At 42.0% G+C, this 26,911-nt stretch overlaps 1 protein-coding gene across 6 annotated transcripts; it reads right to left on the reverse strand.

Annotated features, from left to right (window-relative positions):
• Positions 1–418: 418 nt before the first annotated feature.
• On the reverse strand, positions 419–25,961 carry mtus1a (microtubule associated tumor suppressor 1a). 6 transcript variants are annotated; one of them, XM_069696778.1, is made up of 15 exons: positions 25,520–25,961; positions 21,735–23,719; positions 21,219–21,450; positions 19,055–19,300; positions 17,579–17,674; positions 17,128–17,244; positions 11,474–11,679; positions 6,175–6,241; positions 4,049–4,263; positions 3,694–3,799; positions 3,449–3,522; positions 3,243–3,338; positions 2,440–2,556; positions 2,248–2,345; positions 419–1,743 (listed from the first exon to the last, which is right to left on the reverse strand). In XM_069696778.1, exons 2-15 carry the CDS (start codon positions 23,607–23,609, stop codon positions 1,509–1,511), a joined length of 3,780 nt encoding a protein of 1,259 aa, XP_069552879.1. In that variant the 5' UTR covers positions 23,610–23,719; positions 25,520–25,961; the 3' UTR covers positions 419–1,508. The 6 variants fall into 6 exon arrangements, with proteins under 6 accessions (XP_069552879.1, XP_069552878.1, XP_069552877.1 ...); XM_069696777.1 differs by having other exon boundaries at positions 17,579–17,671; positions 21,714–23,719; XM_069696776.1 differs by having other exon boundaries at positions 21,714–23,719.
• Positions 25,962–26,911: the final 950 nt, after the last annotated feature.

A 26,911-nucleotide genomic window follows, 5' to 3' on the forward strand; every position in this document is an offset into this window, starting at 1 on the left:
CACGGACTCGCTCCAACTTTGTATCATGTTTGAAGGGGAGAGTGTAGTTTGAAGCCGAGTGCCAGGTTGACGTCTTAATGCTCTCCGTATGTGGAATGTGATCTGCGGACCCGCTGCTTATTTTGGTCCGATGCAGCACTTGCAGCAATTTCCACTTTGCTGAATAGCTGCTGGTGATTCTGAATTCGAAATATACTTTGGATTTTGAAATGAATGTTTGCGGCTCGGAAAAACATGAGCAGATATTTGACTCTAGCACAACAGACTGATGGTATTTTAACTCCACAGACTCTACAAGGGAAACCTGCAGAGTGGAAATGTCTTTGTTAAATAAAAAAAAAAAAGACTGAAATGTACCATTTTAAGAAAGCCGTGAGCAGAACTTCACTAGAACAAAATAATATGCAGATCTCTGACGGACCATTTTACAGCTTCCCAACTTTAATACAATACTTTATTCATTGCATATTTCAAACAGGGTCAACACACCTATAATTTCACTTCCACACAAACGACTCCGAGACATTAATGAGATGCCGTGTCTCTGACATGTACAAGTAAAGCTGCTTCTGGTCAACTATTTGCAAAGACCTTAGCTTTAAAGCTGCATTAGGAGACTTGAGTAAGGGATGATTGACAGACTCAAACACATGCACAAACACTTGGATTGGTCCCTTGGTCAAAAACAAAAACATAAAAACAGAGATGTTAGAGGCCACAATCCTTAAACGTTCAATGTCAACATAAAAAAAATACCATCCTTCACAAAAATAACAAAACTTTAAGGAGCTTCTGAACATGACCATCAGGGTTTTGGGCAGGAAAACGGCCTAAATATGAAAATGAACTCTTAAATAGGGGTGTGTACAGCCCCGGTGCTGACTAGCGGTGGGATGCTATGAAGATTATGACTGCTGCTCCTGCGTAGGTCGCAGTGAGAAATAACACAGGAATCCAACAGAAGTGGATCCAGATTCTTTAGACATTTCTAATGAAAATACACCCCGAGGAGGGACAGTCATCTGTTTTCATAGCTATTCTGATTTCAGACTTTCCATGGCCGAGGTCTCCAAAGACACAAAAAGCTGTCACTCCCACTACAAGGCTAAATCTGCACGTGTATACACATGCATGCACGCGTGTACGTCTCTCCACTGCATGTACTGAATGCGTGCGTGTGCTGCGCTTCAGGGAAGACGAGCCTCCGACGACACCCACAAATAACAAAAATAGTGTTTCATTAGATAGAAGTCCTGAGATTTCCTTTTTCTCCATCCAAAGTATCAGATGTGAAAGGCTAAGAACAAGGCGGCCTTGCTTATGAAGTGCTTCTGTGCAACATTTCCTTCCAGTCTGTAGCATCTCTGTACAGAAAGTGTCCATCCGACCCCGAAGGAGCCAACGGCAGACTGTTGTTTTGCTAAATGAACAGGAAACAAACATGGCTCTTAATTCCAGAGGGCTAACGCCAACATGACGGTCTGCTTCCTGGAAGCAGGAGCCCATCGTTATCTGGGCGAGACGGGAGGGCTGGAGAAGACGTCGGAGCTGCGAGGCGATTGGAGGCTGAAGGAGTGGGAGGGGGAGGCGGAGGGGGAGGTGGGGGAAACCTTGCGGGGGCTACTCAAGTCTCCATTATGGAGCTTCCACATCAGCTCCTCGTTCTCCATGGACAGACGCTTGTTCACCTTGGACTCCTTGTGAAGAGACTCCTGCAGCACGGCCTGCTCTGTGGACAGCTGTCTGAGGTGCAGCAACACAACAGAGGTTAGAAATGACCTGAGAACTACTGACATGGAAACGTTCACCAACTTCATTACATCACTGGTTATTTGATTTAACTGAAATCACACTGTACCAAATAAAATAAATAAATATCTCAAATAAAATTAGGATGACAGAAGCCAACAGATTATTATAGTGTCAACAAATCCCACGAAAGACCAAAATCGCCGCTCGATTAATCTTCCTGTCGTTCCTGACTTCAGCTGCCCGTCTGGTATTCTGTCAGGAGGAACCAGTCGGTCTGAGGCCATGTTTAAAAACAGAACATGTAACCCGGCGTAATACCGGGACTCAACGGTGAATAGTTTTAGCAAAATAATGGAGGTCTGTGGCACATAGTGGGGAGCTTGACGGTCAACGTGTTCCCTGAATAAATGCACTCATTCAAAAGTTGAGTTCGGTGGAAGCAGCGTGACTCGGCTCTCTAGACTCTGATACCGACCTCGATGGTGGTCGACTCACCTCGACAGAGCAGCGTGTCTCTCCATGCGAGCTTTGAAGTCTTCATTCTCCTGCTGGACCTTTTTAAGGCTCTCATCCAACTTCACAGTTTTCTCTGTCTGGAAAACATAAATTAAACAGACTCGTGTTTTTTTTTTTTTTTAAGTCAGTATCATTGCTTTTCTTGCTGGCGTCATCCGTCTCGGCTCTCACCAGTTTGTCGATCTCCATCAGCTTCTTCTCCTGCTGGTGCAGCTGTTTGTTCTTGATTTCCAGCACCACCTTGAGACTCTCCAGCTCCTGCTCCAGGTACAGCATGTGAGAGTCCTTCTGAGGGGACAAATAAAGAGTGGCACGATGTTCACGGTCTGTCATTACTCAGAAAGCCTCGTACACGTCACGTGGCCAGAGATCCAGACCACGCAATAGAGGGCGCCATGCAGCCCTTAGAAAACATGGACTGCTCTGAACTTGCAGGGACCGTGAATGTGCATGTCCTACTCAGCAGTGTTGTGTATGAAGGTGATTAAACCTTCTAAAACTACACACGATCGATATGTAACACCGATTTAATGCTTATGCTGCAATTCTTATTCATCTATTAATAACAAATACGGTAGTTACCTCGGTTACTGTGCCAGGCCAGCATGCTGAGTACGCGTGGCAGCCACTTAACACTAATGACGAGCGGCATGTACAGCAGCACTCTGGGAAAATTAAAATCTACACTGTGAGCAGGGAGGGAGGGCAGCGGTGGAGTTTAACCCACTCCTGATCACACCGTCGTACTTAGTAACTAAGGGTTAATAATTAACTTACCAAACACAAAACATGGAGTACTTAATGAAGTTTTTCAAGGGAACGTGTTGGTTTTTACTTAAATCATCTCTCTTGTAATCTCGTGTTTTTTTTCCACCTTTCATGCTCAGAGGTCAAACAACACTGGGGTCATGAGACGTGCGTAAAGTGGAGCTCTGAGTGCAATCTGTGAGTTTATTATAGCTTATTAAGAGTACCTGACTCTTGTCAGCCATTTCTCTCCTCCTGTTCTTCTCTGCCGTTAGCTTCTCCATCAGGATATTCTTCTCCACAGTCATCGCTTGAATCTGTCCCTGTGGATGCACACAGCACAACACAGCCGCTGAGAAAAGTCAAAGGTGTTCCTCTTGTCGTTACATGCTGCGTGTTGGAATTTCTTTAAAAAGCCCAAAAGAAAGCTTACAGAAAGAGCAGATTCAGCATCTTTTAAGCTCTGGTCCAGAGACTGCAGCTCCTGACTGTGGGCTTCCTTGAGCTCTGGAAAGTTTACAGGTGGCGTTAAAACATTTCTGAAAACTGAGGTCAAGACAGTTGATGCCATGATGCAATGAAAAAACTAAAAGGGAACAAAGATGTTTTGGGAAAAGTCGTTTCAAAAGAAACTCATTAAACTCAGCCGAGTGTTTTGGTCCTGAACTGTTCACTCACCTTCCAGTGACACTTCATACTGCTGTTTAACACACTGCAGCTGTTCTACGTGGCTGCTCTCGACCTCCAGCTTCACGGCTTCATGACTGGCTTTAAGCTCTCCCATCTTAAACACCACAACAAAGGATATCGTTCACTTTCAGCAATCAGGATTACTGATCTATTTCCATGCATTGGACAACAATAAAGACAGAATACTGCCGCCGCGCTCTTTGTTAGTGTCCCAACTTTTACACAGAAATCAGCATTTTAATGAAGGTAACAATTAAATGAATATTGGCTGTAACTCTTCCTGAATAATTGAAAAAAAAAAAAAAAAAACAAATCTGAGTTAACAGTAGACGCTGGGACAAACCTGCTGTTGCATTAGAGTTCTGCACTTGTCAGCTTCCTGCTGGTAGGTGACATGAACTTTGTCCCACTCAGCCTGGTAGAAGGCCTGCAGCCGCAGCTCCAGCTCAGCCTGGTCCTTCTGGTGCTGCTCCTGCAGTTTGTGCAGTGCATCTTCCAGAGCGACACGCAAGTCCTCCTTCTCCTTCTCCAGACGGTCTGATGAATGGACGGAGCAAACTGGAAATAAAAAGAGAAGACGGCATTTTGTTTTGGTCAGAGAGGGGGACAGTGTGCATCGTGTTCAGTGTCTGTATGCAGCTGTGCAGACTGCAACACTCACCAAACAAAGTCAGAGGAGGAATTTAATTAATAACGGCTTGCGTAAGAAACCTAATATGTCCACTAAGGAAACTGTTTAGCAACGTCCTCCTTGATGTAACTGTGTGACACCAAATGATCTCCAAGAAGGAATGGAAAAACTGACTTTCAGAGGGAGGTGCCTCTTGAACTTGACAACCTATGTCAACTACACTTCAGTTATTTATAGGCAGAATAAGATATAGAAACAACTCTCAATTCTTTCTTTTTATATCTATCTAAAATTGGTAATATAGGATAATGTAGAAGAGATTTCTTTCATCCGTTCAAAGCTGATAATTTTCCATTTTCATGATGTGCAAATTTTGTTTTGTTAGTCCAACTATATCCCAACTGTTTCCACTGCCAAGTGTTTATATCTGGTCTGGAGTGGGTGACGGTAACAACTCCATAACTTGTCTCCCGTTGAAGTGGCTGATATCCATCAGCTGCCAGTGAACTTACACTCACCAGCAGAGTAACAGCGATGGTGCTCAGTCTGAAGACAGCTGTGAAGAACAATAAAGTCTTCTGCCATGTCGAGCAGGTGATTTTCCTTCATATGTTTGGTCTCTAACGCGCAGTATGACAACAAACCACAAAGAATTTGAAGCTACGTATAACTTCAACAGCGGGTTTAAAATAATACGGACCGAGATGTTGCTCGGCTCTTTTCTTTATTCGGTGTTCTCAGGGCATCCGAACACACTGATGGTACAACTGACTATTTCCCAATGAAGGCTCTCTTACGATCAACAATAAGAAGTGAAAGGCAAATGAAGGAATTGAACTACATTGCCTGAGCATGAGGACTCACCTTACACAGAGTGGAATAATGGCAGCAGATCCAGGATCAGATGCCAAGCTAACATAGGGACTATCTATCAGGCTTTGGCACGCAGGGCTCAACAAAAGGAGCCCGGCATTCCATAACCATGTGCCTTCCTCGTCCAAATCTCCCTCACAAAACACCTCATGGCTCAAACGGTTTGGGAAAGGAGGACGTCGTTTATCTAAAGCAGGCTGCATTTTGATGTTGGGGGTCTGGAGGCATCACGGATAACGAAGCGGGAACATCCCTCTTTGTTTTTGGAAATGCGAGACCGACATTTATTTCTGTGCAACGAGTGAGATCAACGTGGGTCTCATAACCGTCGTGACGAATTTGTTAAAGCACAAACTTAACAGCGCTCGGCATATAAGAGCGGTCATGTGGAAGTCCCGAGGCTGTGAGGGAGGGGAGGAGCCATAACATCGTGGTGTCTTCAGAAAAAGAGATGAAAGCTGGAGCGTGAGCGTACGGCTATTCAGCACCGAGACCGGACATTAAACATGGTTCATTATACCCGAGTCTTCAAACAACCTCAGGTGAGGCAGTCCACGAGTGGGGTCGGAGGTCAGACTGCTACGATCTAGGGAACGGGCCGACACCACGCCACTCAGCAATGTGTACTAACACACACACATGGCTGTACAAACTGGTATCTGATTTTCAGTAAACAAAGCGGTTAATAAGGAAGCGGAGGAAGACCTGCAGGTGGGCATCGGCATGAAAGAGGAAGATATTTTAGTCACGAGATCATTTCGATACCACTTTCATTGACGGAGACGGCGTTGATCTTTCACGGCTCGCATTCCCATTTTATTAAATAAAGATTGAATCATTTTTTTCTATACAAGCAGGATCCAAAACAGCCCAGACAAGGGTGGTAAACCCTGTACCAGGAGTGTGTACGTTAGTGACGACCACTGTAGACACTGACAGCATGAGACCAGGTTGACCTGACTTACCCAGCTCTCCTTGAAGATTGACCAGCTCCTGGGACAGCTCCCTGCACTGCCTGGTGGCTTCATCGCGCTGCACAAACAAATGGGAAGAGTCATGCACGTGCTCAGTGTGTCAATATTACTGCAATCTTGTGGGATCGTCATTTCAACATAGCAACAAGCTTACATTGCCACAGTCAGGATTACAAATGGGCAACGCCAGTCATGCTATAATGACACAGCCATGAATCCAGTTATCATACCGAAATATTGCGGTGGACTGACAGCAGCTAAACAAAAGAAAGACCGTAACCAGCGATGATGTGATGAGGAGTGAACTAAAACTTCACATTCAACTAATGTTTGCAGTTTGAAACATGCTTTGTGTAAAGCGAACTCCCTCACTTCTTCCTTTGTGAGTCAGTTATGCAGTGGAAGCGGCTGCGCTATAGCTGCAGTGCTCCTGCCAGACTTCAAACTGACGCATAGATGATCCAATAACTGTTTCTCTCTGTCTTCCACTTTTTTTTCATTCTATGCTGATTCACATCAACAACCTGCTACTCTGCAAACTACATCACACAGCCATAACCTAATTATACACATGAGCAATAACAGACTAGAAAGACAAGACAAACTTCAGCTCACTGATCAGTTTACATTAGCAAACAGGTTTCCACCCTTCTGTTCTCCAGATCTGCATCTATTGCTCACTGCAGAGCACAACAAAGTAGAAACCAGTTACCCTCTCTGCAGCGCAGGGAGCACCGAGGCATGCCTTGCTGCCAGAACAGCCCATTGTCCTGCCTCAGCCCGAGGCTTCGGTGCCGGAGTTTCCCCCGGTAGCTATGGAGACCCAGTGCTCCAGGACAAACAGTGGTCCAGGTGGACACACCACCTCCACGCGCACCTCCTCCCAGACTGCTCCGACTACATCTGAGACGGGACTAAAAAAGCCACTGCACTGGCTGGAGTGAGTGACTGCAGAGAGGATTACCGTATTCCACCTAAAAGAAAAACAAAAGGAGGGAGGCTGCAGTGTGGAGAACAGCCTCCTCACCAGCGGGGTGGCGTCCCTTTAAGACGGCACTAATAGCAGCCGGAGTGGAGCAAACAGATAAATTGCAGAGCTGCCTGACATCAGGCCGATGGAAGAAGACATTTACTGTGCAGTGACCCACCCAAGGGAAACATGGAGAGACTTCACCATCCCCCCACTGCTCATCCAGGCCGACATTAAATCATCCCTTCACCCCTCTGCACCACTGGCTTACATCTGCTGTACAGAGACAGGCTGTGTTGGTACGGTTTCTCCAATATAAGATGATATAATCCTGTCACTCGTCAAATTTCCAGCTAGTAAGTGAGAAACACAATTTACAGTCGACGAACTGTCAGTGAATCCAATTTTGTTTTTTAAAACAGTCACTTGTTGACCAACCTCCTCCTACGTTAGTACGACTGCGTAGGAAATACCACACACCACTAACTGCGTTTGAAGATGGCCTTTTTAGTACATCGTTTTCATTTCTATATTTTAACTTTACGGAGTACAATATTGATTCCGTCATAAACTGCTTCTCAGTTTATGTCAATTAAAAGGTAACGGTGCACTAAAGATATTTGATCAAAAAAAATTTAATAACCATAAAATACTTTGCATCACAGTACCGAGCAAAATAACTTCCACATTGCATCCCTACAGTGAAAAACCTCTTCATAAAACCTCTTTCATTAGTCAAAGTCATTTTATTCCTATAATACATGAAATGGCAGACTGATGTGTGCATTTGCCTGCACATGTTTTAGCCATTTTAATTTGATCTCATTTTATCAGCTGGCAAAGCCTCTGCACCGCTGAGGTCGTCCGGCCCGGTGCAACGAGTAGAAATGTCCCCCGTGTGCATCAAGATGATACCACGTCAGGTGTAGAATAACACTTGATGGTGAACTTGGATCAATGAATAATTGCTGCAGATCGAGTTCCACTTTCTGGGAAATATCACAAATATCAGCGAGCAAGCAGAGCAAAGCAGGATTGTAAATTATGTTTCTGATATTGTGGATTGAGTTGACATTCCTACACCGAAACGAAACACATTTCACGGCATTTTCTCTTTGAGGAAGGTATGCAAACCAGGTCCAGCGCTTCGACACGACGTCCAAACAGATGATAAGAAACAGTGCACAGGCCTTGCTTGGTGTCTGGCTGCTGTTCATGACCACATCAAGGCAACAGCTGGGACATTCTCACACTATGATGATAAGGTTCAGCCTCCTATTCTTGGTATGACGATTGGCCACACACACATACACGCACGCATATATATATACACACACACACACATATATATATATACATACATATTATATATGTATATATATATATACACATATATATACATATACATACATATATATGTATACATATATACACACACACACATATATATGTATACATATATACACACACACACACACACACACACACACACACACACACACACACACGATTAACAAATCTGGTCATTTTGTATTTGAAATGATTCTTTTTAGACTGAATGCAACTTCTGGGTACGTGTCTCGCACACTGTAGGTATTTAGTAGAGTCATGGACAGCAGAGGGGTTTAAAAAAAGAAGCAGGACAGGCAATAGTTAAAGTTGAGTCGCTGGGAGGAGGCTTAAACAGCTGCTTTTCTGTCAGAGAGGAACAAGCATGAATATTTGTTGATGCATGCAGTTTCACAACCTTGCTGCCCAAACAGAGGAACGCGAGTCATCGCATAAACATTGGAGACTTTGGATCACACTCTGTTTTAGATACCAGCGGTTGGCATGAACATTCATTTATACACATTTTGCACCAAATTAGTTTTGTATGACAGCATACAGTGGGGTCCAAACATCCGAGACAACACGATTGAACGTTTTTATGGAAACTTTCACAAACCTTAACAATCAGAAACTCTGAGAATTTACAAACTTTTAAAAATACCAAGATTTATGATGAATAAAATTAAGATTTAAGATTCTGCACAATTTCAGCAATCAAACCGAAGCAGATTTGGAGTTGTCCAGATTAACACTCATGTCAAAAGGTCAGATTCAACTTTTCATTCAAATTTAAAAGTTGATATTATCATTTGTATCCAAACATTGTTTTAATCAAATTTGAATATTAAATTTGAAACAAATGCAGACAGAGTTATTATTACCAGAGGCCTCAGAATTACTTCACAGTAAGTAAAGAGCCCAAATGTTCCCAGCACTGAAGCTCCTACAGGTTCATACTGGACATGAACTCCGTCGGAGCCCCAGATATCCAGAACGCTGTCGCAAGATCTGTCTGGTGTCAAACTCTGTGGGGAGTTTTGTTGAAATTTAGGCCGAAACACACGGGGGACTTTCTTCATTACAGCTGAGAGAAGCAGTGGCTTCATTTTCTGAATTGGTTGTCAGTAGCAGACTGCTCAACAGATGCAGCCGTGTCTAAACTGTGTGACCCATTGCTCCACGCAGCTGGAAGAACTGAGGCAACCGTAGGGATTAAAACTGGGTCGATACTGTTGCGTTTTTCTCTGCATTACATGGTGTCTAATATATCTGCAGCACCAGATTTATGAGTTAATGTGCCTTATTTTTACGACCCGATATGTTTAATGGATTTAGCCTCAACACTCGGGGCTGTGTGAGGCCTACCGAGAGTGTCAGATAAGGTCCAGTGGAGATGCTGCAAAAGCAGGTTTCCAGCAGAGGAAAAACATGGCCTCATATGACAGAAATAAAATCTATTTATGATCACAAAATAAGAACGGATAGAGAGATAATTAAATAAGATAACAATTTAAGAATGAAATTGGAGGGCAGTGAATATCATCTTATGTCTTAGATAGTGTAGTATTTAGACAAAACATATGAGTTATATCACACTAATTATCTTCCATCATCAAGTACTGACAACACATGTGGTGTAATATCACACAGGGACATTTCTAAAGTTAACCAACGGCCTGAAGGAGCTTGTGACTATTTTTGTACTCGACTGTAACGTAACAGAATGTGTGTTTGTCCTGCTTGGGTTTACAGACAGATGAAAACATATAGCCATTTTCATTTGATTTTACTCATTTAGACCGAAGGACCTCTGAGTGCAAGTCCAAACATCACATGATTTTGCTTTGACAACAACTAAATGAGGGAGTATGAATGTTAGGGCTGAGTTAGCCGTGAGGATAAGACTGTTTGTAAAGCACTGTGGGAGGAATAATCCCTCCGGGCATCCAGTTCCTGGAAGCCCAAAAAAAAAACCAAACAGCAAGCTTAAACATCAATATTTAAAGAGTCATGCATGTCTAACTAAATAACCCTGAAAGGTGCAGCTTGTAAAACTGAAATACTTTTTCTTTTTTTTTTTTACATATTGGACCATAAATTCAGGTCTTCAAATGATTTTAGTTTTGCTAGGAGATCATGATGCACAAAACATTTAGATTTAAAACTGAGAAATCATGAAGACACGGTCAAACAGATGAATTTCTCTTCGACCCAGAGTTGCTGCAGTTGTTCAGGGGATGACAACAGCACGACTGTTTTGTGTTGGATAACGACCAAGTGTGTGAGCAGCCTTTCATACCATTACATAAATACACTCCCCATGCTGTTGGTGGAAATAGAAATACCATCTGGTTTCCCTCGTATCAACACGCAGGACTCAACGTTGTCACACTTGTAGTTATAGAACAAGGCAACGAGATAAACTGACGTCTGTGTAAATATAGTCTAATGGAGGATCCTTCTTCCACTGAGTACATGAACTCTGAGGGAAACCGTTTTAACAGTGCATGGCACTTTTTAATCTGCGTGTTTACATGCAAGCACTTTCTTACATACTGTTAAATATTAATTTTACTGTAATATCAAACTGAAATCTCCTTAAAATGAAGATGATAAATGTGTTTTTTTAATTTTGTAATGGACATGTCTTCCACTTGAATTGGACAGGTACTGAGAGTTCTCAGGTAACGTGCGATACCTTCATTGTCCAGGCTAATTTTGGGTGATATGTTGGTAATGTGAGCCATGTTGTCGACCTATCTGTTATAAATCACACGCCAACAGTTACCAACTGAACTAGAGCTGTAATCTCACAACTGACAGGCATATAAAATACAAGTCTTTGATGTTGAAAGACTTTAAGCTACAATACAGTTAATTATTTGTGCTCTTTGTGTCTATTAGATAATAAGAGTCCAAGTTGTTCAAATACAAATCTTAAAAAAAACAACTTAAAATTAATTCTCAGAGTATGTAAAATCTTCTTACCGCTGCCAAAGTTTGCTGCAAGACGATGGCGACTGCCTCAAACCTACAGTTACTGGAAGTCAGGAGTCCTTCGAGCTGCCCGATGTTGTTCTCTTTTGTCTCCCTCTGCGTGACACCAGCTGGTACCACACCCGCAGGTCCATTAGTCTGGTTCGGTTGGGATGCTTGCTGCTGGCAGGAGCTGGCCTTGGATTTGTTCTTGTTCACTGCCAAAGAACGCAAGTTGAGTGTTGTGAGAACATTAATCATAAACATACTCTCCTCCATAACACTGTATACAAGTGGCTCGACAGCGCTACCATCCAAGCCACACACTCCCGTCAGCTTTTTATATGCAGAAACCCCCAAAGCTTTTTGAATGTCTGTAGTCTAGAACGTCTTCATCCAATCAGCCCCTCTAATGAGTCTCTGCGCTGCTCCTCTGACAGCCCAGACATCAAAACAGATCCACTGAATGCAATTTGTTTTCCATATTCTCAATCTAGTGCTCTGCTGGTCAACAAGGAGAGCTTATTTTAGCAAGGCCGTGCTACTCTAGCTTTGATTTGCATCAGCTTTATAAATACATCACTGATATATAATAGCTACCATCAATCCTACTAATGAAGAACACATCGTTTCCTCCGCTGCGATGCTGAGATGTCAGAATAAAGGAACACCTCACTGCTACACTGTTCAGCGGAGAGGAGGAAACAAGGACATAAGATCCACACTGAAAACGTGTTGAAATGTTTCTCGAAAGCAAATTTTGCTCTGAAGACACCGTGTTGTGAATGTTACGTAACACAGCAGTGGGATTAGCCTGAGAAATATCAGGAATACCATCTTTAATTGAGCAGCATATAGTGTAGCACCGGCAGCCTCTGGGGACTCACGCATTTACATGGCAACTGTTACAGACATTAAAGATTTATAAGCAAAAAAACAACTTTTGATATACTGCACTAATTGCAGGCACATTTGTTACAGTAAAAGCAACGACCAATCTTCGTTAAAGATATGTAAATCTACTGTAATGTACTGCTACTATGAAGACTTAGAGACGCCCATGAAGTACACAGTCACGTCCTTTATGAAGCACAAAACATGGAACGCAGACAAGTTCAATTTAGATGCACTAAGCAGGTTATCATCCGGGAACATAACATCCCAGAATAACACCTGCATGTAACTATGAAATATAAACATCTTGCAATGTTAAATAATGCCACATGTACTCTGATGCCTTTCAAATTAAAAGTTTCTGTTGGCAATGAAGAAAGGGTATTCAAGTTAACAAAACCAATTGATAAAGTAAACAGTTATATACAAAACACGATGGCAAAAGACTCAAAACCGATATCCTGCATTAATGCCGCCAACTTGAGCTTTCACATTTCTTTATCTGGACATGCAGCTCTCCTTTAAGATCTTTTATCTTTGTGATTCATTGCCTAAGTAAACTCATCATCATAAAAGACCGGCACAGCCGGTAATACAAATATTAATATTGTACTGCAACTGGATCAGCCATACAACAGTCAAGACTAACCCACACGTTATCACTATTCAAGAGTTTAATTAGAATAATTTCAGTCGTTTAGTTTGGATCCTGATTCAACTGTTGCACAGAGTCATGCTTATAATAACACCTCTCTATTTTAAGACTGAAATATGGGACTCGGACTGTTCAAGAGCAGAAATAAATGCTCACAATCTCCTCATATCATACATTTACTTTGAAACTGGCAGTGATAGTTCCAGTCAAAAGTTTGGACACACCAACACATTCAAGGGTTGTTCTGAAAAAAAAAAAAAAAAAAAATAAAAAAGGAATTATGTAGAAAACAAAAAGTGTTAAGCTAATTATGTTTATAATTTTTGATTCTTCAAAGTAGCCACCTCTTGTTTTGATAACAGCTTTACATACTCTTGGCATTTCTTTTCAGAAGCACATTCCTGAGACTTGTCTGCTACTTGAACTTGTGGGGAGCATTGATGTGAGCTCTAATCTGAGGTGCTGTTCATTTTTGATTATGGAGGCTGGTAGATCTAATGAACATAGTTCAGTTGAGAGGTTCTTTCCATAATGCAGATTACAGTAATAAAACAGGGATATTTGCTGTATACCAACACGACTTCAAGACAACTGATGATCTTAAAAACATTACGATGACAAGAAATTCCACCAACTGACTGAAAATCATTTGAGTGACCATGAAGTGGGTGAAGATACTGTCAATAGTTTAAAAAGATGTCAAAATAAACAGTTGCTACTATGAGAAATGTAAAATATCAAATTAATTTAGCTTATTAAATACTTTTTTGTTTAGTACATATTTCCATGTATGTCACTTCAAAGTTTTAATGTCTTCAGTGAAAGTAAAAAAAACAACAAAAAACAACAAAAAACAAAACGGAATAATTTTGACACTTACATTTCTAATACAATTTGAGCTTTCAATCATTTTGATGATGCTGCAGTTCCATAAATCTGGGAGGTTTTTTTTAAATTATGATGCCCTCTGCTGGTTGTGCAGTGAGACACCTTCTGAAGTGCAGCAACATGCACCACAAACATGCCTTCATACATGTGACTTACTCAAAAAGCTGATCTACTGCAGAGTTGGAATACATATATATCCAAATATATCATGTTTGTAAAAAATAAGTAGCGTCTTATTCCACTGTGATTTAAGTGTAATGTGTTTTTTATTTATTTATAAATATTATAATCTTATACAAATTGAGGCAAATCATAAAAAATACAAGACATCATAGCCACGTTCACTGTTGCCCCTTTAGACATAAAGAACAGCTGGCTCTGCTTCTGCAGCCACGACCAGCAGTACTTCTGCTGAATATTAAAAATTCATACTCTCACCTATATAAATCATTCAAATTGAGCTACAGAGGTAGCCATGGTACAGACCTTTGATAATATTTGAGATATTGGTAATAAACTACAGATTTGAATACTGAATCAAATTAAATGTCAATTCTGTCTGATTTTCAGGCTATGAAAAATAATGTATTAATCTCATTCAGACATTTATTTCTGTGAATAAAAACCTGAATTACACCGAGTAACTTTAACAACCCGAAAATAAATATTCACAGTTAGGAATTAGTATCATTGCCTTTTGAAACATAATGTGGTTTTGTTTTCCGTAAAGACAAAAAAACTGCACTTTTCAAATGACATTCGACTTTACATAATCAAATCAACTCTCCCTTTGACAACAGGCTCTCTCAACTCTCTCCATGGCAACAGAAGACCTGCAGCTTATTTTCATCCAAGTGTCTCAGTACAGAGGTGATGGACACATGTTGCTCTCGTTTCCCTTCAGATATCCTCTCAGGCTCAAAGAATCATTTTGTACTTTGTACACTCCAATATGACACTTAAGGCCGACTACTGAGTGATTTAGTGACTCCACGGCTTTGTGCTCTGCTGCTGTAAGGAGATATCGCATCACGGCACAAAGCATGATGGGTGATGAGACTCCTCACAATCAAGCAATTGTTGTCGTGCTCACTTGAAACAATAACAGACATATAATTCCCAATGTAGAATGAGAATTACTCTGAGAACACGTATCTGCAACGTGAACAAGTGTTTTAATTAAGAGATGGATGGGACACGATTTAAATACGTCATGAAAACCTGTCAATCATGTAGACAATGGCATCTTTGTTTAGATTAATACTGAAGGCAAATAAACAATCTTACTTTTATTTAGACAGATATAATCCCATTTCATTATTAAAACCACTGAGGTCTTTGTAAAACTAAGTTACCATATTTGGTCAAAACATTTAGGAATGCTTGAAGTAATGTGGGACCTGCAGGTAGTACTGTACTGTACTGTATTCCCACAATACTGTTCCCCAATCACAACAAGGCTCCCACAGCTCAACCTAGAGACCAACAACCAAAATATCCTTGGACATTTAAGTGAAACAGGAGAACTGGATGTCCCACTTAGCAAGACTAAGTGTATTTTTGACACACATGTATTACAGATGTGGCCTCAAAACTAATGAAAGCCATCCTGAAATGTTTAGATGACTCCAAAAGAAACACTTCTGGTGTTTGTTTAAAATGTGTCCGAATTCAAGACTCGTATCCTAAAATAGTTGTGCCTAGAGTCACACGTTTTGGTAGTCAAGGTGAGTAAAATGAAAGCTGAACCTCCTGCTTTGCCAACAAGTAAACAGCTATACTAAAAATAGATTTCAGAGACAGCTAACTGCACAGATATACTTGAAAGACAAACACCGATAGCAGAGTCTGAAAATCATAACAAATGTCATCACAATGTTAGCAGCAATATTTAACACTGAAATAACTGACAGACCTGCTTGGAAAACCACAGTATTCTTCCTGCATCCCGACAGCAGCTGAAGGCTTCGGAGTAAACCTTTGGCTGTCAGACGCACGTGGATGTGTGAAAGGGAGAGCTTCGGAGACCATAACATCTCTCAGAAACGATGCGATAGCCAATGCTTTCAGCCAGCAATTACTTCATCAAAAATCGGTGTCCAAATGTAGACGCTCGCTGCTGGCTACAAACCCATAGTGCACCTCAGTGTATCGTGACATGGTGGCAGTAGCACTGACAAGGACTGGCAGAAAATAAATAAATAATGACATAAAAAGCAGTAGCAACAGTTACTCCACTGAGACGGCCACGAAAGAAGTGAGGGCACGCAGTTCGGCATGGCGGGTCTCCCAACTCAAAATCTAATTCCCAGCTGTGAACGCTCCAATATGCAGCAAGGGCCAAAGGCTGCCCGGTGGTTTGTAACACAGTCTGATAGATAGGATAGAGGAAAAATTAAAAAAAAAAAATCCTTTAATCCTCTTGGTAAAGCCGGCGCTTCAGCTATTCACCAAACACATGATGCTCTCAAAGCAGAGTAAAGCAGCATCTCCAAGCTTGATGATGGCGGTGCTGTAGCAGAGCCAGGATGCTAGGGAGAGAGCAGAGGGGGTGGGGTTGTGTGGGATAAGAGGAGTGGGAGGAGCAAACGGCACAACAGCAGCCAATGGGAATCTCTTCTGGCCCCTGACTCTTCCTCTTATTTACTCTTTCCTGCTGTCAGCAGCAGTGGGATAGCAGCAGATGATGGACTGCTCATGGCAAGGTTTGTCTGATAACTGAAATGAAAACACGGCTGGCAAAGGTTTCTGGGAAAATGTGTCCTCCACTACGACTGGGAAACATAATTTATGTAAAAAAATAAATTAATAAAAATCCTCATTTGTATTTACGGTTAATTTTTTCAAAATTTCCTTGATCAGTCAAAGAGGACGGTGCTCTGAGTTCATGAAAATACAATTTTATAATATACCAAGTTTCTATTCAGAAAAATAAACATTGATTTCAGTGTTTCAACAAGGATGGAGTTGTTGCAGCGGCGGTGAAGCACAAAAAATTGCTGGGGCGAGGACTGTTGGGAGAGGACTGCTTGAGAGCCATGCTGGAGAACTGCTGGGGGGAGCAATGCTGGACACCTCTCTTTGAGGGTGCATGTAGTTGCTCCTTCTTGCAAGAATAAAATGTCCGATGTGTTTGATTTTGAAAACAAGCCTCTTGAGTAATTTTTCCAACATTATTAGAAAAAAACAACCTGTATTGAAAACACAAATGAAAGGAGAAAGCTCTTACCAGGTCCACCTGAAGTTGGTCGAAGTCTTGCCGAGGCGGCTCTTTTCAGGGGACTGACTGTAGAATTTGATGCTCCTCTGCTCGTGGAAGCAGCAGACTTGCATGATGGAGTCAAAGCTGTTACAAGCAGAGGATCCAGGTGAGTGAATGTGACCCATGATTAAGCAGGAACACTGTGAATTGCTGACAGGTTTAAAGTGGAATTAATTCATGTGGTTTGATCAAAGGTCAATTGGCCAAAAAAGATCTAACTTAATCTCATCTAATCAAGCTCAAACAGCCCTCATCAAGTATTGTTACCACACAACACAAACATTGGGGAAATGAGATTTGAATCCAATCACAATTTATAACAAATGACTTCAAACTAAAAATAAATAAAGGAAGTATCAGAACTGCAAGGGTGTGTGTGTGTGTGTGTGTGTGTGTGTGTGTAGAGGTGTGATCTCACTTGGTCCAGTGTTTTTCCCAGGGGTTGCGATGAGCCTTGCTTTCAGTACAACAGATTTGAATGGGCTTGGTTTATGTGCCGCTCCTCCAGAAACTGCTGGACAAGTAAAGATGTGCTGGTTAAACCCTGCAAGTTATGGCATGAAATTCTGAATGTGTTTTACAGCATTTGAAATAACCACAATACCCGTCAGCTACTGATCCTGTACGGCTATCATCACCACTGACCTCAGGTAGTGGGTCACCAGTGGATTGTATGAAAGTCATGTAAAGCTACTTAAATGGGAAACGGACCATTTCTGATACTGCAAGTGCAACCTCGAATGCAACAGGGTAAATAAAAATATGAATGTGTTTGAATATAAAAATGAATGTAAAAGAAAATGATTTACAAAGGCGATGTTAATCTGGCCATTATTACAAAATGTACCAAAACACTATGCACCAAATATTCCATAGAAACTAATTGTCAACATCTACCAGGCGAAACAAATGGTTATGTCCTCCAAACTAAAAGGATTATAGTGTCCAAAACAGTAGATACTTCCTCACGGAAACCCCACTTATTAGTCAACTACCAGTTTCACTTACTTCTCCAGATCTTTCTATTGTATCCATTAAATGCAGCTAACAAAGGGATGATACAAAAGCGATAGGATCCAATGAGCAGGCAAGTCAAGAGGGTGAGATCACAGTTGGATGCTGCATTGCCGTGTGCGAGGAAAGAAGAGCTGTTGAAAACATGAGCTGGAAATTCAGTCCAAGTGCAGCTTCGAAGTCCAGTGTAACCAGCCATTGGTTTTAATTTGAAATTGGGAGATTGCTCTTTTTATCCACCGCGGACTACATCAGTGGTTGTGTCTGTCTGCTCTCTCTCCTCCAGGCAACGCTGTGTGTGAACTAGAGTGGAATGGAACCAGTTGCCGTGACAACAATGAGGGCGGGGTCCACAGTTGGGAAAAGAGGTCCTCTCAGCCAATCACAGACCTGCATGCTGTTGAAAATTCATGGAGGAAAAAAGCTCACTGTATACCAGTGGTCCTTTCTTTCATACAATACCCCAGCAAGTAGTAAGTTCTCTAGTCAACCATTCAAAGCTCAGTTGCAATACAGATGTATGTGTACAGAGTTTCTATTTCCTTTCAGATACAATTTATACTAAAGAAATCTATAAAATGTCTAGTTTTTGAGATGTCATGCTTTTATAACTTGGCAGATGTGGAGGTATTACAATCAAGAGGAAAATTTGCCTGAGGAAGATTTACATCCAAGACCAGGCCTGAAGTGGGTCACGATTTAAAACGCATCCCCTCCCCTCCCCTCCCGATCCAGATGTGACCTATAAAACCACAATGAAAATCACAGCCTGATCCTTAAAAACAGACTTCATAAATATGATTATAGCCTCATGTAATAATACCCTGTAGAGACTGAACATCCCATTTCTAAAAACTATGTCAATCCTTATTAGCCTCACCTTGTGTATTCCCGGTGCCCTGACCCAGCTCACGGGTACAGACACTGAGAGCATTGGCTTCAGTAAGGGCCCTTGATGGCCCCAGGGCTTTGCGTGGTTGTCTACAAGCAGGAGTAAGAGGAGGGCCCATAAGAGACGGGTGAGTGGGAGTGTGAGGAGGTCGACGTCCATTCAGCTGGGGCTTAACACTTGCTCCTGAGGCAGCTCCAAGGGATGGCTCTCCTGTTGCCTGCCCGCTGTGGCTGCCTGAGAAGCGATTGAGGACAATAAGTTCAGCAGCATGAACCTGTTTATTGAGGACAAGTTAAATGGTATGTACTTGTATAGCGCTATCACCTTACAGTCTCAAAGCGCTTTTACATGATTCAAAGATAAAAGTGTAATGATTCATTTCCAGTTGATATTTTAGATCTGTGAGAGCAGGAGTAGGTAACAAATAACATTTAAAAACACAGAAACTAGTTAAGATCCCTGAAAGATTTACCACGGAAATAGAAGTTGGACAGAACTTACCGATCTGCCTCACGACAGCAAACATTTCAGATATATCACAAACCAAAAATTGCAGTTTAAGCTAAATATTGTACCCGTGAGGAGTGCCCCCCGTTGCTGGAGCATGACTGCTACTGTATTTTACTGTGCTCAGGGCAATTGTTACAAACATTGTGCTCTCACTTTAAAACTACTGGCGAGTTCAAAACCTCCCTTTCCTTCCCCTGCTTTTTTCCATTCATACAGATGACTTCCCATCAGAGAAAGAGTCTCCCTTCTTCCCCACGACTTTCCTTACTATGGAGACCAGTAACGCAGAGGGAGCTGTCTGTTTATGCCAAAGACTTGGACAATAGACCGGAGGTGATATCTGTATCCAAATGTTCCTGTGGAACATGGCTGAGTTCAACAAGAGGGAGGCAACAGGTCCAATTAATTAACTGCTCAATGGGGGAATATGTGACAACAACCGATATCATTTTCTGAAACAATTGCTGCAGGCTAAATAAGTTAGAAATGTTTGATAGTCATTTGAAAGAGAAAGCACTATTATAACACTACAGTAGTGGCTTGATGAATCCGTCTGTATCTAAACTGGAGGACAAGATGTCCCCCTCCCCAAAAACATCAGGTCCGTTTTCATCCCCAAGTGGTCTTTCATGCGAAATCAAAGTCAGCGTCCCTGCTGAACTTGTGGGTGAAACAGCCTTATTACACCAGTGTTTCCAATACAAATATTTTACTTGGGTCCAGGTAAATTGACGGCCAGTCAGGTATATTTGATGACCCATTTTTGCATATTTTTTTTTTTTATTCATTTATTAATCTGTCTGAGGACAACGTGACATCTATGTCTGGAGGTAGCTGTCTGTCCCCGCTGCAGCAGACACTCAAACACAGAGACACACATGCTCTTCAGGCAGCGGCGGAGAGAATAAATGTCGAGACATCCAGAAGGTCCGTCACATACAGGTGGAGGAAATGAAAAATGTCCGACGAGCTCGAAGTTCATGTGTCAGTGCTTCAGTATGAAATCAGCCTGCAGCCACACAGAGTCAACTAAAGCACACCAACGTGGGTCAACTATTAAAACCAACCATTAACCAGCTGATGGTTAAGGAACTATCTCATGAACTCAATCTGAAATGGTCAGAGCGTCATCTAATCTGTCAGTCAGAAATTCAGTTTGAGTTTCATATCACTCAAGAGCAGAGCGGACCAATTGTTCAGTGATGTGGGGCCTGAAGGTAAATCACTGCACAGTAGAAACACTGTCAAATAAAAAGTCCTGTTTAAAATAATGCTGCTGCAGTCTGCTACTCAAGAATGTTAGTTTATATACAGAACATGATGTGGTGTTTTTTTCTCTAAAGAAGAACCAATGAGAGTCATTACAGTATTAAATCAATAGGCAGAATCATTAACATTTCCCTGTTCCTCACTTACTGCAGATACAGAAAACTCAAAAAGCAATTTACTTAATTTCAGCTAAAAAAGTCATGATTAAAAAAAAAAAAACAACAACAAAAAAAAACGGTTGAATCTTGTCTCATCTGTATGTTATGTATTTATTTTATTTTTTTTTTTTAATCAAATTATGGAGAGTCGTATCACTTGCAGTATCAATAATGCAGTATTGCAGAGTAATGAGTAAATGAAAGAAGAGTCCTACCTGTATTGCTCTTCTGCTTAGACTGAGGTGTCCCTACAGCTTTGAAGGTCCTCCAGTCATCCCTCACCAGGGTTTCCCGTCTCAGCCTGGGTGACAGCGTGGTTGTTCTGGGACTAGCAGTTGGAGGCTGAGAGAGTGATGCTACTCTTGCTTTTCTAGGGGATGGTCGCACTTGAAATCTACTCTTACTGTCCTCCCGTGGGGCTCCGACAGTTGTCCTGCTGGAGTCTCCCTGAAAAGACAACACTTTGTCAGTCTCTCATCTCTAAGAAATGGGCCGTCATTGTTCACAACACGCCTGTCGGTTCCAAATCAATTCTTTCTCTGTCCCACTCAAAGGTGTTGTAGCCCTTTCCTCCAAAATATTTAGATCTAACATGGCGTATATTCAAGTTTTTACAACATACTCTATATTATAATATGAACAGTGGTTTCAAATACGTAATTGGTTATTATGTTTAATCACTTCTATTCAAAGTTCATGCATCTTCTCACCAACAGGCTGATCTTCCTTACATCTCTTGAGCAGTTTTCAGTAGGTCCATTTGTTTCTTCAGCCTTGATGGCCCGTTTTTTCTGGGAAGAGCAGTTCAGGTTCCCAGCTTTGGGTTGGACCTGGACGTTGTCAGCTTTGGGAGTGGTAAAACTAGTTGAGAACCTGATGGTTGTTCTCTTCTCCTTGGATGGCCTAGATGTCGACGATGAACTCTCAGATAAGCTGATAGGACGTGTCTTATGGACAGGAGGCTTGTTCTGACCTAAAGCGGACCTGACCTCAATTTTTTTCGACTCAACCTTCTTTGGAGCTGGTTTGAGATCTATTTGGCCAATTCTACCAAGGGATTTTTCTAAAGATGAAAGGCACAAGGTCTGGCTGCCAGCATGCTGTGCTGAGGCGTCTGATACTTGGCTTGAAGCTGCCTGCTCTGTTTCAGAGCTGTCCTTACTGCATTGGACTGCTGAAGCCTGGTCATTCGCAGCCAGGTGGTGGTCAGGTGGGGAGGCTCTGCTCTTGTCCTCTCCATCCGCAGCAGGACGCTCACATGACTGATTCATTGTAACCCCCAAATTAGCAGCTCTCGTATTCACTGGTTGCCGAGACTCATTTAACACTTTAGTGGCGGCAGATATAAATGTCATGCCACTCCCTGGCACCATCAGTGAATGTGGAGCTCTTGTTATGACTTTTGCTTTTACAGTACTGAAGTCTGACTTGGGATACTTCTTAATTTCTATTTTCTTGATTTTGCTGGCTGAAGTTGGAACAACTGCAACCAAATGCTGTTTAGGAGTGACAGAGATTTGCTGCCTGTTAACAGAGGGGAGGCCTGGGTTGCTCCCATTTCCAATGCAGGGAGACTCTGAAAAGGAGAGAAGGCTGGGTATCTTGTTTCCACTGTTTTGTACTGGAGTGGAAGTATAAATATCTTTATTACTTTCCTGAATAGCTGACAAAGCAGACACAAAAACCTTGCCTTCTTCTGGTGTAATTGCTTCCGAACGATTAGGCAACAGCACCGTTTCTCCAGAAGCAAATGTATTCCCTTTTACGCAATCTGGGGATGTTTCACAGATAAAGGTCATCGACAGTTTCGCTTCATTCTCACTTGGCAGAGCAATAAGAGAGTTGGCTGTTGCCTTGTCATTTTCCTCAGGAAGGGGCTCCCAGTTGTCCCCCTGAGTGAAAGTCACGCCGAAACAAGTATTGCCCGTGTTATCCTCAACTGACATCCGCTTAGATTCACCAGGAGATGCTGGATGGCCTGCAGCTGGAGAGATGGATGGTTCATCCATGGAGGACATTACCAAAAGTGACTCGTCCTCCAGACAGAAGCTGTTGCTTCTCATTACCTTTTCCCCAGAGCTCACGGAGAAGCACTCATCCTCAATGGATCCTCTACAGGAAACCTCATATGAACTCAGTTGGCTGTCCCTCCCAACAGAGTCTGGAGACATCACTTCACTGTTACTTTCATCCTCTATGTGGTTTTTAAAAGTCTGGTCCTTCTCAGATCCAGCGTCTTCATTGCTCATCAAGCTCAAGCTTTCATTCCAGAAATTCCTGCTGCCATTAACGGGTGTGGCAAGAAAAGTTTGGTTCAGGTTTGTGGTTGCGCCACAGGACACATCACCCTGTGTTAAGGTGGTGTCGCAGAGGTTATCCACAGGGGGGCATTCGTTATTGCAGCACTCCAGTAGATTGATGTCCGGGGAGCTGCTGGCTTCGGTGTCACTCTGGTAGGAAATAATACTGTTGGATTCAGGTGATGCAGACATGGATGAGTTGCTGTCATTCTCAGGGGAGAGGGGCAAGAGCTGCAAGCCTCTGCAGGCCAGAGGGACTGTGCTCTCAACGTGGTCAGTGGACAAGTTAAATGTCTCGTTAGACATTTTAGAATTCAGATGGGATTTTTCTTACTTGGGGAGATTATGTTCTGTATAACCTTACTTTTGACTTGTAGCACTGAAATCCATTAAAATTGCTGATCATGGAAGAAGATCTGTAAAGAAAGGGAAAAGGTCGCACTTTTATAAATATACAGCTACAATCTATAATATAACTACAATCTTTGTTGATACCTTTGTAATTTCCAAAAATGTTACAAAAGAAAACTGAAAAGGAGACAAAAATGTAAGTTTCTGTATAGTCATGAGGATTTTCAGAAGGAAAGCGTATTTTAATCCTCCTTAATATGTCATTGAGGAGAATTGAAACAAAAAAATTAAAAATTAAACAATACTTTCTTTATCCGCACCATTGTCTTTCAGTATCATTTCAATATAAAACACATTTCAACAAATGCCAAGTGTGGGTTAGTCACTATAAAATTGTATCATAAGAGTTGGAGAATTGTCAAATTAGAGATCCAAAAAAAAGCAAACCTTAGTGGGATCAAAAAGGTAGCAGTTTTCAGTGAGTAAGAAGATTTTGGACAACGCTGTGTTACTGTGGCTTAGTTTCACAGCAACATAATGATGGTGAAGAGACTACTTTATAACTCCCCAATGGGGTATACTTTACATTCCAGCTGAGAGTGAGAGAATATTACTGCCATCGTTAGTGCTAATGTCTCTGCTGAATCATGGTTTCATAAAAGCCATGATTGTCCGGATGGACCACGGTCCACATTTGGTTTATATGAGGTAACCAGCTGTCTCACTGCTTTGTGCTGCACTGTTGTGTTTATTTAAACATGCTAGACTGCAAAGCTTGCCAGCCACTACTACTACTACTACTACAAAAGCACCACTGTGGTACGTACCGTCCGAGAGTAAGCTATCAAGTCACCAACAGCATGACAATGCTTCAGTATGCATCCCCTTGACATACAAGTGCATTTAAGAAAACTTAACACTGTTACACAAATGTAACAGTATAAACTTACACAGAATAATAAATGATCTAAACCGTTAAACGCTCAACAGTCCTGGGTGGGAATTCATAAAATGCAGCATGTAAAACTCGTGTTTCCATTTTCAGGTGGGAGCCGCCGAGCCTTTGGCTCGTCTGTGTTTTACTGCAAAGATCCATGTTGTTAATGCAGCATTATCAAAACAGAATCAAGCAACTGTATTGTCTGGGTGTCAAAACAAGCCTTTTTTTCACCACTGTGCATAGGAGGGCCAGACAAGGCTCTACGTCAAGTATGACATTACTTAAGAGTTAGAGAGTCAAAGACACTTGCAGTCACTAGAAACATGACTGTATTGTAGCTAAAGGCCTGAAGAGAAGTTCAATACGCAATATATCTGACTCGCCTTTACAAATTGATTTTTACTTTTCAACAAGACCTACAAATGGCACATTACATGTGTTAACTCAAATGTATCGACAGTTCTTCAAACAAGGGGAGTGAAAGCTACAGTTCCTTTTATCAACATTGCCAGTAGTCCAAATCTGGATGAATCATACATTTAACAACCAGAGACAACAAACACACCTTGCTGTACATAAAAATCTCAATGTTCAAATAAAATGTAGGGCCTTGATAAGTTGCTGTGAACATTGAACCTTGGCCAGAACTGCCCCTCCCAGGCCACTGCAGTATATTCTCATGTAGAATAACAGTAAAACAGCAGTCCTCCAGCTGGTTACAAACATGACTGGGCATGGTGTGTTATGTAAAGTACAGTTGCACCTGACACAATTCATGACTTGACAATGTTTATGGAAAAATAAAACCATGAGATTTAAGCTACGAGACACTGAGCCAACAGAGAGAAAGAAAAAAAAAACTGGTCTACAACACTTACTTTTCAATTGAAAGGTGTTCAGCTACATATGAAATAACTTATAATACCTTCAGCTGTGTCCTCTCCATCCAGTGTTTGCAGTGAGGAAGAAAATGCCTCCGCAGTCAGCTGCGTTGTACCATGTCAGAGAACACTCATGTTTTTGTAGGTTCACTTGGCTCATCTTAGCCTTTCAGAGACAATCCCATTACTGATTTCCTTCCAGGGCACTAAATCCAGCCAACTGATCAGACAGTGGTGGGAGAGTCGGGCCCCATCCCATCACTCCTCCCTCCTCGTGGTCAGAATCAACCGTGCGTCAGTAACATCACAGCCTGAATGAGGGTGCCCGCTGTGCAGGCGTTCGCTTCAGCTTTTTCCCTCCCCTTCCTGAGGTAACGTGACTTCAGGCTACAGGCCTGCTGCAGCAGTGGAGCAGCAAAATCTCTCTCACCAGCTCCTGTGTCAGACAATATCAGTAATTTGCACCGCCCTGCTCTGCCTGTGCAAACCTGTCAAGGTCCAGCTCGGGACTGTGCTCAGTGTAGAGTTTCCTTCCCGAGTTCCCAAATGGAGCAAGTGAAGAGGAAAGCAACATGTTACCTTATCCATGCCGAGCCCAGCGGAGGGGGAGTGGCCGTGGACTGCCAGACTGAGTTGGCATTCATTGTTGCTAAGCAGCCAAAGTCCCTCTTTTGTGAGAGAATGGATCAGGAGGCTTCTGTAATGGGATAAATGAAAAGAGGAGCAGAATGCCAGGGTGCCTTGGTGCAGGAGAAACTTGCACTATGTCCATTTAAAATGGCAAATCCCTGAAATACTTTATGTTGAAACTCACTATGAAATGGCAAGTCACGTTACAGTGTCAGCAGCTCGTATGTTTTCAAAGCTCTCCACTGACAACATCCCTGTTTGATGACATGGCCTCCTGCTGTACACAAACAGCACGACACCCGATCCAGGCACTACAGCAGTGATGTGACACCAGAGTCTAAGACCCCTAAGACCAATGCTATTTCTGCTTAACCTATACAGGGCCTGTGACCCCGTGACCACAGTCTAATCTTAACTGACACAAGATGTAAATCATGCTCCAGAGGAGACTTATCAGTGCCCCAAGAGTTAGTCTTATATCCTCTCAAATATGGTATTAAGTAAGGCTTGAAACATTTGAGCTTTAATCTTGACGTAAAGCAGTTAAACAAGAATGCAGATGTGACGTCCATTTTCAAAAGCAGCTTTGAGACTTCGCAAAACACCTCAGTGATGTACTGTATGCTGCCGCGTCAATATTTTATATCTCACTGTACATTCAAAACAAGTACGATGGCTAACAAAACTCAGTAAACTGCCAAAACTCAGTAAACTGCCAACCGCTATGCGGTCTACTGGACTCTGTGTTTTGATAACAATTCAAAACCATATCACCTTATCACACAACAAACTCAAGTTCTGTCTCA

Source organism: Brachyistius frenatus, unplaced genomic scaffold, assembly GCF_029030835.1.
Source record: "Brachyistius frenatus isolate BFR_SWC_R1_liver_20210118 unplaced genomic scaffold, ASM2903083v1 Contig_22, whole genome shotgun sequence".
Taxonomy (NCBI): domain Eukaryota; kingdom Metazoa; phylum Chordata; class Actinopteri; family Embiotocidae; genus Brachyistius; species Brachyistius frenatus.